The sequence below is a fragment of the Chelonia mydas genome, chromosome 10 (assembly GCF_015237465.2).
Source record: "Chelonia mydas isolate rCheMyd1 chromosome 10, rCheMyd1.pri.v2, whole genome shotgun sequence".
In the NCBI taxonomy this organism is placed as follows: domain Eukaryota; kingdom Metazoa; phylum Chordata; order Testudines; family Cheloniidae; genus Chelonia; species Chelonia mydas.
In genome coordinates, this window is record NC_051250.2 from 38,157,627 (window position 1) to 38,170,652 (window position 13,026).

The 13,026-nt window shown below is 47.5% G+C and overlaps 1 protein-coding gene across 1 annotated transcript; it reads right to left on the minus strand.

The window, feature by feature from the left end:
* Positions 1-9,489: 9,489 nt before the first annotated feature.
* Positions 9,490-11,562, minus strand: IGFALS (insulin like growth factor binding protein acid labile subunit). Its single transcript, XM_027823114.2, is given in 2 exon segments — positions 9,490-11,504; positions 11,506-11,562. Coding segments are annotated over 2 exon segments (1,986 nt in total). The 3' UTR covers positions 9,490-9,575.
* Positions 11,563-13,026: the final 1,464 nt, after the last annotated feature.

Consider the following 13,026-nt stretch of genomic DNA (forward strand, 5'->3'; position numbering starts at 1 on the left):
GTGTATGTGTGGTGGTGGGGGGGGGGGGGGTTGTCCTCTTTCCTCCCCCCCCCCCAACTGGATCCTAGTTTCCTTCCTACACCCTGTCTGTATTTGGTAGCAAATAATGGTTCCATTCTGCTGGCCGTTTTGTGTGTTTTGTTTGTGTTTTGTTTTAAGATTAAGGAAGTGCTACATTGGCCTTTATGGCTAGAGAAGATGGTCCTCTCTAAATCAAGTCTAGCATCACTTCTGTCCTAGTCTCAAGATGCATCTGGGCTACCCGATCAAAACAGTCATTGGTCTAAGTGCAAGGGAGGTCCTGAGTCACTGCCTCCACAGAATCTCTGAACAGCATCCTCCTCTCCCCTTCATGATGGATGTTCCAGAGGCTGGTGACTACCCATTGTAGTACTCCTGGGAGCGAGATGATGGGTATGCAGATGTGGAACTCATATCATTGATCCCAGCTTGCCTTCTCACTAGAAGTGCTGCAAAGACAGGCAGTAAGCTCTGATGTGCCTTGCTGATCTGCTTTCCTTTGTGACATCCAATCAAATTGGTATTGAGGGGCTCTGAAGGGAGCCATTCCCCGGCCCCCGCGGGGCCCCCCCCCCCACACAGCAGGGGTGAGAATTGCTCTGATGAGAAGAAGGAAGTAAAGGGTCACAGGAAATGGATTGCATTGAGGCGTATACTGAGCATCGGTGGATGGATTTCCATGATAAGTATGTCCCCTTGAGGATATTTAGAGTAAGTAAGATTCCGAGGGGGCGGGTGAGGAAGCTGCTGTCAAATGCTGGTGACTGTCTGAGGTTGTATCTCGGGGCTTGTCTACACAAACATTTAGTTCGGGACAAGCTAGGGTGTGAATCAGAGCCTTGCAGCAGGACTGGGGTCCCACAGGACCCACTGCCATAATAAGGCAAAATAGTGCTGCCAAAATGTACTTTGCGGGTGGGATAGGGTGGGCAAAAAAGCCAGACTGCGGTAATTTGCAGGAAAACACTTGAAAACTTTTAATACTTAAATGTAAGCGAGGGATAGAAAGAGATTTGATGTCTATTATAACAGGAGCTAAAAGTTTTTTTGGTATTTTTTACATGGTTTAAGCAAGATTTATTCTATTCTTTTAGTGGTAAAAATTATGTCTAAATTCTGTTTGTTTATATGCTGTCAATTTAATCGCAATTAACTCACACGATTAACTCAAAAATTAATCGTGATTACTCACTGTTAAGCAATAGAATACCTATTGAAATTTATTAAATATTTTTGAATGTTTTTCTACATTTTCAAATATATTTATTTCTATTACAACACAGAATACAAAGTGTACAGTGCTCACTTTATATTTTTATTACAAATATTTGTACTGTAAAAATAAGCAAAAGAGATAGTATTTTTCAATTCACCTCATACAAGTACTGTAGTGCAATCTCTTTATTGTGAAAGTGTAACTTTAAAATGTAGATTTTGTTTTTGAGTACAGTTATGTAACAAATATGTAAAACTTTAGAGCCTATAAGTCAACTCAGTCCTACTTCTTGTTCAGCCAACCACTAAGACAAACAAGTTTGTTTACATTTACAGGAGATAATGCTGCCCGCTTCTTATTTACAATGTCACCAGAAAGTGAGACCAGGCATTAGCATGGCACTTTTATAGCTCGCATTGCAAGGTATTTACATGCCAGATATGCTAAACATTCGTATGCCCTTTCATGCTTCGGCCACCATTCCAGAGAGACATGCTTCCATACTGCTGATGCATTTTTTTTTTTTTAAACGAGCATTAATTAAATGTGACTGAACCTGTGTTCCCTCTAAGTATGGTTGGGCAGCTGCCCAGAAGGGATTCAAGTGCCACGCACTTGATTAGCAGAGCTGCGCACGTCAAGCAGTGTGTGTTCAGGTGCCCCTCCCCCCGTTGCTTTGCAGCCACGTTGCTCCCAGGACCCTCCTGCTGGCTGTGCAGAGCGGGGGGGTGGGGAGGTTCTGATGCCAGGGTGTCCCCCCTCCCTGTCCTTGTACCCCATCTCCACAGAGTAGGGGAGAGGGGAGGGCCTGGCTCAGGACCAAGGGTGAAAGTAATATTAAATTCTTACAGGTACGGGGGCCGGCTCCAGCCCTCAAAAGGGGTGGGGTCTCAGGCAGAAGGGACGGGGTTGGGGTGGGTCAGCCTCCCCCCAGCCAGCCCATGCGTGCTGCCTGGCCCCTGGGGCTCTGGCAGTGATTTAAAAGGGTCTGGGGTTCCGGTTGCTGCCCCAGGCCCTTTTAAATCACTGGCCTCGGGGCAGCTGCCCTTCCTCCTCTCCCCTCCCCCCCGTTGGTGGCTGCGGCAGTGCTTTAACATTGTTGTGCCTTTTGCCGCCGATGGGAGCGGGGGCAGCAACATTAAAGCACTGCCTGCCACAGCAATGCTTTAAGGAGGGTCCTTTGCCGCAGCAGCGTTTTAACATCACTGCCCCTTCCCCTCTGTTGGCCGCCCTGCTGGTATGGACTCTACCGGCAGGGCTGCCGACGCGGGAGGCAAAAGAGGCACCAACATTAAAGCTCTGCTGCGGCAAAGGACACTCCTTAAAGCGTTGCCGTGGCAGTACTTTAATGTTGCTGCCTCTTTCCCCCACCAGCGCTTTAACATGGGCTGCGTACAGGCTGGTACCAGCTTGTTACTGGTACACCATACCAGCCCACTTTCACCCCTGCTCAGGACTCAGCAGGAGAGAGCTGCTGTGGTCTGAGGTCTGAATGAGCCTTGAAGCCTTCACTTCCCAGTGAGTGCCTTAAAGAGACAGCACATGGTCTCTGAGACTTCCCCAGCACCACTTGCTCTCTCCCTCCCTGTCCCACTCCCTCCTGCCCATGTACCCCATCTCTGCAGAGCTGGGGAGGGGAGACAGGGCTTAGGACAGAGCAGGAGAGCTTTCAGTGAGTGCCTGGCATCTCTCAGAAACTTCCCCCACAGCCAACACACACACACACATTTTAGTTTTTTGATGGGTCTATGCATTTCATAATTTTTATTTCTCTTACACTTAAATTTAGTTCTTTGAGTAGTGAGTTCTAAAATGCCTAACCTGTCCTGGCTGGAGTAATTATCTCTATGGTAACTTTTTAAAAATATATATGAAATCTAGGTTTTTTGTTTCTACTGGTGGTGAACATACCTTGGTGCACATAACAAAATTTATTCTGCACATGGATGGAAAAAATTAGAGGGAACATTGGACTGAACTCTTTGGGGGAGAATTGTATGTCTCCTGTTCTGTTTTACCTGCATTCTGCCATATATTTCATGTTATGGCAGTCTCAGATGATGACCCAGCACATGTTCATTTTAAGAACACTTTCATAGCAGATTTGATAAAACACAAAGAAAGGTAGCAATGTGAGATTTCTAAAAATAGCTACAGCACTCAACCCAAGATTTAAGAATCTGAAGTGCCTTCCAAAATCTGAGAGGGACAAGGTGTGGAGCATGCTTTCAGAAGTCTTAAAAGAGCAACACTCTGGGTTCTGTAGTTTCCGCATCAACCACCAAAAAAGAATCAACCTTCTGCTGGTGGCATCTGACTCAGATGATGAAAATGAGCATGTGTCGGTCCGCTCTGCTTTGGATCGTTATCGAGCAGAACCCATCAGCATGGACGTATATCCTCTGGAATGGTGGTTGAAGCATGAAGCGACATATGAATCTTTAGTTGATCTGGCACGTAAATGTCTTGCGATGCTGGCTACAGCAGTGCCATGCGAACACCTCTTTTCACTTTCAGGTGACATTGTAAACAAGAAGTGGGCAGCATTATCTCCTGAAAATTGTAACCAAACTTGTTTGTCTGAGCAATTGGCTGAAGTAGAATTGAGTGGACTTGTAGGCTCTAAAGCAGAGGTGGGCAAACTATGGCCCGCGGGCCACATCCGGCCCACGGGACCGTCCTGCCTGGCTCCCGAGCTCCTGGCCCAGGAGGCTGTCCACGCTGCCGTGCAGCACAATGCTCTGGGCAGCAGGGCTGCAGAGCCCGGCCTGACCTGGTGCTCTGTGCTGCGCGGCTGCCTGTCCTGGTGCTGCCACACCTCCAGCCACCGGTGCTCCAGGCAGCGCGGTAAGAGGGCAGGGAGCAGGGGGAGGTTGAATAGAGGGCAGAGGAGTTTGGGGGGTGGTCAGGGGTGTGGATAGGGGTCGGGGCAGTCAGAGGGCGGGGAACGGGGGTTGAATGGGGGCAGGGGTTCTGGGGGGCAGTCAGGAAGGAGAGGAGGGGTTGGATGGGGTGGCAGGGGGTGGTCAGGGGACAGGGAGCAAGGGGGGTGGATGGGGCAGGGGTCCTGGGAGGGGCGGTCAGGGGACAGGGAGCGGGGGGGGGGTGGATGGGGTTGTGGGGGGCAGTTGGGGCAAGGAGTCCGGGGGTGGTTGGATGGAGCAGGGGTCCCAGGGGGGCAGTAAGGAAGGGGGGGAGGGGTTGGATGGGGCGGCAGGTAGGGGTGGGAGGTCCAAGGGACCAAGAGCGGGGGGAGGGGGGGGGTGGATGGGGCAGGGGGCTAGAAGCGGGGCGGTCGATAGGGGGTGGGGCCCGGGCCATGCCTGGCTGTTTGCGGAGGCACAGTCTCCCCTAACAGGCTCTCCGTACAAGTTCAGAAACCCGATGCGGCCCTCAGGCCAAAATGTTTGCCCACCCTTGCTCTAACGTTTTTTTTTTTTACATTGTTTTACTTTTGAATGCAGTTATTTTTTCTACATAATTCTACCTTTGTAAGTTCAACTTTGACGATAAAGAGAGTGTACTACAGTACTTGTGTTAGGTGAATTGAAAAATACTATTTTTTTGTTTTCTACAGTGCAAATATTTGTAATCAAAAATAAATACAAAGTGAGCACTATACACTTTGTATTCTGTGTTGTAATTGAAATCAATATATTTGAAAATGTAGAAAACATCCAAAAATATTTAAATAAATGGTATTCTATTAACAGCATGATTAAAAAAATTAATCACAAGATTAATCACTTGACAGCCCTAATATATATATAAAAAAAATTTTTTTTAAGTAGCATGAGGGAATCTCTCTTGTGGGATTTGCGGGATCTAAGGTTTCTCTGGGTGGGAGCGGGATAAAAATACAAGAAACAAAGCGGGAGTGGGTGGGAATGGGTATTGCAGGACGGGAGCAGGATTAAAAAAATAGTCTCAGGCAGGGCTCTAGAGTGACTCTCCACCACCCTAGCCTGCTGTGGACTGACTGACTACGTGGACCCTGCTGCTGCTGCATGGTAGCAGTTCATTAATGTGCTTTGATTTGGTCCTCTTTGAAACAGGACTAGACCAAAGTGCATGTCACCAGGGTTCACACAGACTGTAAAAATGTGGTAGGCTAGTGTAGGGTAGATTTACACCCTAGCTTGCAGTGAATTAAATGTTTGCGTAGACAGACCCTAAGTCTGCATTTCTATCATCTGACTGGTTTCAGAGTGGTAGTCTGTATCAGCAAAAACAACGAGGAGTACTTGTGGCACCTTAGAGACTAACAAATTTATTTATTTGGGCATATTTAATCCTGCTCCCGTCCTGCAATACCCATTCCCACCCACTCCCGCATATGCCCAAATAAATAAATTTGTTAGTCTCTAAGGTGCTACAAGTACTCCTCGTTGTTTCTATCATTTGACTGTTTCATTGCTAGCTTAAACTGAACTTTACCTTCTTCCAACTCCTCTCTGCTACCCCATTATCTACCACCAGCCTCTGCTACCTCAAACCTATAATCTCTGGTTCTCTTTGCCTCCTCCCTTTACCCTGCTCCACACAGCCAGGCTGGGTCTGAATCCTTCCTCCTTCCTCTGTAATATCGCTAAGATCCAGCCTTTTCTTTTTGTCCATGTCACTAAAATTCTAGTCTGTGCCTTGGCATCTTTTTGCCTTGACTACTGAAACCTCTCTGGCTTTCCTGGCGCACACCTGGTTCCCTCCATTCCAGACAAAACACTGCTGCTAAGATCCTCTTCCTTATCTGTTCTGTGTATGTTGCTCCCTTTGTGAATGCACTATAAGGTGGGTAGAAAGTTGGCTAGATTGTCGGGCTCAACGGGTAGTGATCAATGGCTCCATGTCTAGTTGGCAGCCGGTGTCAAGTGGAGTGCCCCAGGGGTCGGTCCTGGGGCCGGTTTTGTTCAATATCTTCATAAATGATCTGGAGGATGGTGTGGATTGCACTCTCAGCAAATTTGCAGATGATACTAAACTGGGAGGAGTGGTAGATACGCTGGAGGGCAGGGATAGGATACAGAGGGACCTAGACAAATTGGAGGATTGGGCCAAAAGAAACCTGATGAGGTTCAATAAGGATAAGTGCAGGGTCCTGCACTTAGGACGGAAGAACCCAATGCACAGCTACAGACTAGGGACCGAATGGCTAGGCAGCAGTCCTGCAGAAAAGGACCTAGGGGTTACAGTGGACGAGAAGCTGGATATCAGTCAGCAGTGTGCCCTTGTTGCCAGGAAGGCCAATGGCATTTTGGGATGTATAAGTAGGGGAATTGCCAGCAGATCGAGGGACGTGATTGTTCCCCTCTATTCGACATTGGTGAGGCCTCATCTGGAGTACTGTGTCCAGTTTTGGGCCCCACACTACAAGAAGGACGTGGATAAATTGGAGAGAGTCCAGCGAAGGGCAACAAAAATGATTAGGGGTCTGGAACACATGACTTATGAGGAGAGGCTGAGGGAACTGGGATTGTTTAGTCTGCAGAAGAGAAGAATGAAAGGGGATTTGATAGCTGCTTTCAACTACCTGAGAGGTGGTTCCAGAGAGGATGGTTCTAGACTATTCTCAGTGGTAGAAGAGGACAGGACAGGGAGTAATAGTCTCAAGTTGCAGTGGGGGAGGTTTAGGTTGGATATTAGGAAAAACTTTTTCACTAGGAGGGTGGTGAAACGCTGGAATGCGTTACCTAGGGAGGTGGTAGAATCTCCTTCCTTAGAAGTTTTTAAGGTCAGGCTTGACAAAGCCCTGGCTGGGATGATTTGATTGGGGATTGGTCCTGCTTTGAGCAGGGGGTTGGACTAGATGACCTCCTGAGGTCCCTTCCAACCCTGATATTCTATGATTCTATGAATATTCCCATTGTCTCCTACTCCATCAAGTACAAGCTTCTCATCTCCTCCTACAGAGTCCTGCACATGTCAGCAGCGGGCATTTCTTTCTATTACCAAGAGATTGTCAAGCACCACCTTGCCCACTCTACTTATTCAGTTTGTTGTATGCTTTTACCCTTTGTCCTTGGGGCATGACCTGGGCCTGCTGCTTAGAAAGGGCCAACTACATAATGAGTACTCCCTGAAATAAACCAACAGAGTAAAGGGCTGGGGAGTGGGTTTAGCTTTTGTCAGGAGTAAGAAGCAGCTGAGTGAAGGGGGCAGGGTACTAGTTAGTAGGGGTGAGTCAGCTATTTGTATTGAATATGTGCAGGTGGAGTTCTGTGAGCAGCTAGGAGAAACAGCATTGCAGATACCCGCACTCTATTAGAGCACATTGCAGTTATAAAAAAAAAACTATTATTGCAACTCGGACCTTCCTTTACCAATCAAAGTGCAGGGATTTGCATAATTAAACACCTGTGGGCAGTAATGAGACAAGTATCCCTACACTCTGGTTAGCTGAGATCATTTCATTACAGTTTCCACCTTTTTATAGCCCATCGGGTGCAACCTAGGTGATCTGGCATCTGCCTGGCAATCTGCATCCAAGTGTGACTCCTTGAGGAGCTGATTTTGTAAACTGTCATGGACTCCAGTGGGAGCAGGATCAGACCGCTCTCATCTTTTTGATTGCAATTGAACTCAGGATAGGATTTTCAGAAATGCCTAAGTGGTTTAGGAACACAAGTCCCACTAAAAGTCAATAGGATTTGTGAACCTAAGTCACCTCACCACTTTGAAAAAACCCATCTATCAAACTTGAATAATGAAGTCTGAAAGCAATTTCACTGTAACAAGCTCTAGCTTTGCTTGTGGTGGAGTTTTTAAGGTAGGCAGGAAATGGCAAGAGACTTAGACTTTAAACAGTATCTGCTGCTCACTAGCGCAACTCGTTTTTTTATAAGAATTCTATCTACGTGAGGCACAAAATTAAAAAAAAAAATCACTTACAAGATGAGCTGCAGTAGCTTCAAAGGTTTATTTGCCTGCTGTGGTTTATCAGGGCGTTGATGTGCATTGTTTTTCTTAAACCTGCCTAGATCTGCCGTTGCAAGGAGCTGTTAAAAGCTTGTCACGTGCGCTCTGCTCTCCTAAAACTACAGGTTGGGTGTCTGCTTTTCAAGCCTTTTCCCTAAGCTTTACACTATACCTGGCTTCAGTGACCAGATATTACAGATGAGGCTCTGCCCTTGACTTCCTTTCCTGTGAGCCATGGGTTCTCAACTGGAATTCAAGAACAGGTTTTTGGGGGGTCATGGTCACCCTCCCTTTATTATTTCCATTATGGTAGCACCTGGGGCCCTAGTTATGGATCAGGCCCCATTGTGTTTGGTGCTGTACAATCACAGAATTCTTTATGGGTTCATGAAACTTTTTTGCATTGCAACACAGAGTTACGCAGAATGGAAAAGGTTGACAACCACTGCTCCAAGCTACTGCAGTACGGATGGGATGAAGCTCCTGCTTGCATTAGCTAGTCACAACTGGGCTGATTCCAGGGCAATGATACTTAACTGTCAGCATTCCCACTAATGATCACTGTGGCCCAGACTTTTCTCCCCTAGCTCAAGAGGATCTTGGTTTCTCCATTTGCTCTCCCCAGCCTGAGGTCCTCATGTTGCAATGATATTCTTTCCATTAAGGAAGGTTGTCTCCATGATCCATTGACAACAGCACCTCTGCCAACCACGAGTGGTTGCTAAAAAACTGGTATGAGATGTTCTTTGCTCCTTGGTGGCTAGACAGGTTGCCTATCCATTGCTCCCAGCTCAGGAGTGAGACCTAAATGCTGGACCTTAGCGGGCAATACCCTTTCAGGTTGGCTTTTCAGTCAGACTCTTATTGTACTATCATAGTTTATTTGGGTTCTTTAAAATCAGTTTTAATTTTGGAATTGGAAAAGACAGTCCTCGGAGAAGGCTTCTGTCCACCCATACCTTCACACACACCCATTCTTTCCTTCACTTTTCAGTGCTGGGCAAAGGAATGCTGGCTCTGAATCACAATGCTAAGTTCAAATAGCCCAAAGGTAATTGCAAAGTCCAAAGAACCTGTTTACCCCGACTGCTCAGCCAAAGCTGGTATGCTGGTTCTCTTGAAAACTGCAGCTATACAAATATAGTAATGGTACAGCATGGAGAGAGAAAGCTAAAGAGTGCTGTACAATCGTACTGGTCTCCTTGGGTAATGGTGAATGGTGGAACACGCTATTTTGGACTGCTGCCCTGGTGAGCTTGGTAAAGAGATCAGAGAAGGTGGTTGAGATGCCAGATAGCTATACCCTTTTACTTATTAGCCCGCAGGAAAGTAGTTCTCCAGATTCTATCTGAACTTGTGCAAGTATGTGTCTAATGCTGCCAACTATAGAAAGCAGAAAGTCCTCTGTAAAGAGGAAGCGTGTTAGTTAGCAGTGAGCAAAGTGATCTTCACTGATTTCCCTCAGGTCAAGGCCTGCCAGGTCTGGCGGGCTTAGGCAGGTCAGGTTGTTGTACACGTACACGGGTGTGTGGGAATCATCCACCTCCATAAGGGACTGTACAAAACGTGGAACAACTGTGGGATGCTGCAAAGAAAAGTCTCTCAGTTCCTTCAGTGAGCAATTACAGTGCCACTTGTTTCCTTCCAGCCACAGCTGCTCCAGCACAGGGGAAGGGCCCAGAGAGCCAACTGAGAAGGTTTCCAGAGAATTGTTTCTGATGCTAAGATACCGCAAGTTTGCTAAGGGGGTAATTGTGCTGTTGTCCAGCATCTCCAAATAGTTGCTGGAGAGGTCGAGCCAGAAGAGACGCTGAAGTGGGCTGAAAGCATTGTGAGAGATCTCCAAGAGCTGGTTGGAGGAAAGGAGAAGGTATTCCAGGTTATTCAGGCCTACAAACATGTTGGGGGAGAGATGAGTCAGCCTGTTGTGCTTAAGGTCCAACTCCAAAAGATCATGCAGGTCATTCAAACTCTCGTCTTCAATCATGGATATGGTGTTGTGCTGCAAGAAGAGCCTCCGGAGGCAGGAAAGGCTGGAGAAAGTTTGTGGCCTGATTCTGCTGAGACAACTGTTTTCCAGGTGAAGGCTATGCAGCTTGGTTAGGCTCTTAAAGACATAGTCGGGAAGTGCCTTGAGGCAGTTACCGGACAAGTTCATCACTGCGACATTAAAAAGCCCAAGGAATGCCCCGACCCTGATCTCTTGAATCTGGTTGTTGTTCAGCGTAAGGACCTCCAGCTGGCCTAGCCCATCAAAAGTCCTTTCTGCCAGGCTCCTGATCCTGTTGTGTCCCAACTGTAGCTCCTCCAAGAATTGGAGGTCTTTGAAAGTCCTTGGCCTCAGGCTGGTGATAGAATTACTGGATAAACGCAACACGTGCAGGCTCAAAAGGCCCAGGAATGTTTCTTCAAAGAGCAAGATGAGACGATTGTGGGAGAGGTCCAACCACCTGAGGGACTTCATTCCCATGAATGCACGTGGGGCGATGGCATTGATCTGGTTGTGGTTCAGGTACAGCTTCTGTAGTTTCTGCAGCTTGACAAAGATATTGAGCTTGATGCCCTTGAGCAAGTTCCCACTCAAATCCAGCTCCTTCAGCTCACTGAGACTGCAGAAGATTTGGTGCTGCAGGTAGGGCAGCTTGTTCCCAGCCAGGACCAGTTCCCTCAGGTTAGGCAGGTTATGGAACACTCTGTCAGGCAGCACCACTAGAGAATTCCACCCAAGGTTCAGGTACCAGAGGTTGGAGAGCCCAGCAAACAGGCCTTCCTCAATCTTGTTGAAGTGGTTGTTGTTGAGGCTTAAGGAGGCGAGGTTCTGTGTGTGAAGGAAAGTGTTTGGTGCCAAATGCTTCAGCCTATTCCGTTCCAGGTGCAGGTGGTAGAGGCCCTTTAACCCATGGAAGGCATGCTGCTCAATGCTCGCCAGCTGGCTGCTCTGCAGGTTAAGGAAGTCCAGGTTGGAAAGGTTCATGAAGGCCATAGCTGGCACAGAAAGGAAGTTGTTCCCATCCAGCCATAATGATTTAACGTTGCTGGGAATGTCTTCTGGGAGGTGTGTGAGGTTCCGGGAGCTGCAGAAGATGTTGAGCTCCTCGCTGTAGTCATCATAGCTGCAGGCACATGAGCTGGGGCATTTTAGGAGCTCTGTGTCAGGCTCCTGGGGCGCTTCTCCGCTGGGAGATTGGGACCCTGTTGCCAGCACCGAGACCAAGAGTAACAAGAGGGCAGTGTCTGCTGGGGGAGTGGAAGGGGAGATTAAGACAAAACAAATGGAAAATATTAGCTGACAACACACGGCAAGAGGAAATGATGCAAAGATGACATGGCTAGGTACACTCAATGCGTCCCAAATGCCAGTACCATGTAAGGCACAATACTGGGGACTGAGCAACCATAACATGGAAGAACATTGTATTATTGTCTGTCTTCAATGCCTGCTGATGTTTGTTGGAGCTAATCCTGCTGAACTTGGTGACTGTTTTGCCATTGATTTCACTAGGAGCAGAGTTAGGTCCAGGGTCTGTGGAGCAACTTGGGTTTTCTCTCTGTTCAGTTATATAGGCCAGACTCACCATTGTCCTGGGCTTGTGCACTCATTTACACTAGTGCAAATGTTCTTGATCCTCTTTGTACTGGTATAAATGACTGCACAAGGGACAAGGCAACAATGAATTGGGGCCATCATTTTGAAATGTGGGAGTGACAGTCTTAGCACATAAGCCGAGAAGTGCACCCTTGGGAGCATGTTGTGTGTCTGGGCTAACTTAGTCAGGTTGTTCACATCCTTCTGTCTGTATCTATTTACAATCTGTTATCATTTGGCTGAATAGGCTTTTCACCTTGACAAGAGTGGGATTGCAATGGCTGGGTAGGATTCCCTTTTGGTATGTCTGGTAATTGCTTCCTTCCCCTGACATGGGCAAGTTGCTGACTCAGAGAATCAGTCTGTGACCAGAGGTTGGTTTCCTCTCCCTACTCCACTGAGCCTTTAAAACTGGGGTCTGCTATTTCTTTTTCACCCTAGAAACAATTCCTGGAGGACCAGTGATGATGACTTTCATTAAGGCTGTCCTAGCTCCGCCCACATGCAGGCTCACATCATCTAAGAGGACGGGACATGCTTTCTAGAGCTTGATCAATGCATCTCCTTTGATTAGCCAATAACAGACCAGTGCAGTTAGTAGTTCATCTCTCCTCCTCCACTGTGGAGTGGAAAGCATTGCCTGCGGGGATCCCATTCCAGGCATGTCTGCCAAAGCATCTCAGTCCTCACTGTCATCTTTGCTGTACTATTCTTGGGCCCCCAAGCAGTTCTGCCAGCACAGCTCAATCTGGAACTGCAGCCCCCCTCTTTACTGACCACATTCAGGACTGGTGCAGGTGGTCACAACCCTTCTTCGATGTCCGTGGGAGCTATGCCCACTTACACAGGGCTAGACTCTTTAACAGAAGCCTTCAGTTGTCTGTCAAGAGGTTAGGCTGGTGCTAGGAAATCTTTTACGTGTAACTCAACCTGCTGTAGATCCAAGCCCAGAACACTGACGCTGGCTGACGAGCACCCTAATCCGTTTTCCCAATCAGATGCCTTTTTCTGTTCAAGGACACGTAATTCAGCAAAGAGAAAGAACTGCTCTCTTAGCTGCAGCCATTGTGCTTACAGGGGGAAATGATGGCTTTATCAGCATGGAAGGCCATGGGTATGTCCTAGAAAGAGAGCAAAGCTTATACAAGATAAAGTGCCAAATTCAGACCTGGTGTCTTTGGAGATACAGCCACTGAGGTTAACACAGTTGCACCCATTTTGAGCAAGGTCTGAACTTGATCTTGATCATCAACTCCTCCCTCCCCCTCCCCCCCCACACTCCTGAGAAGCA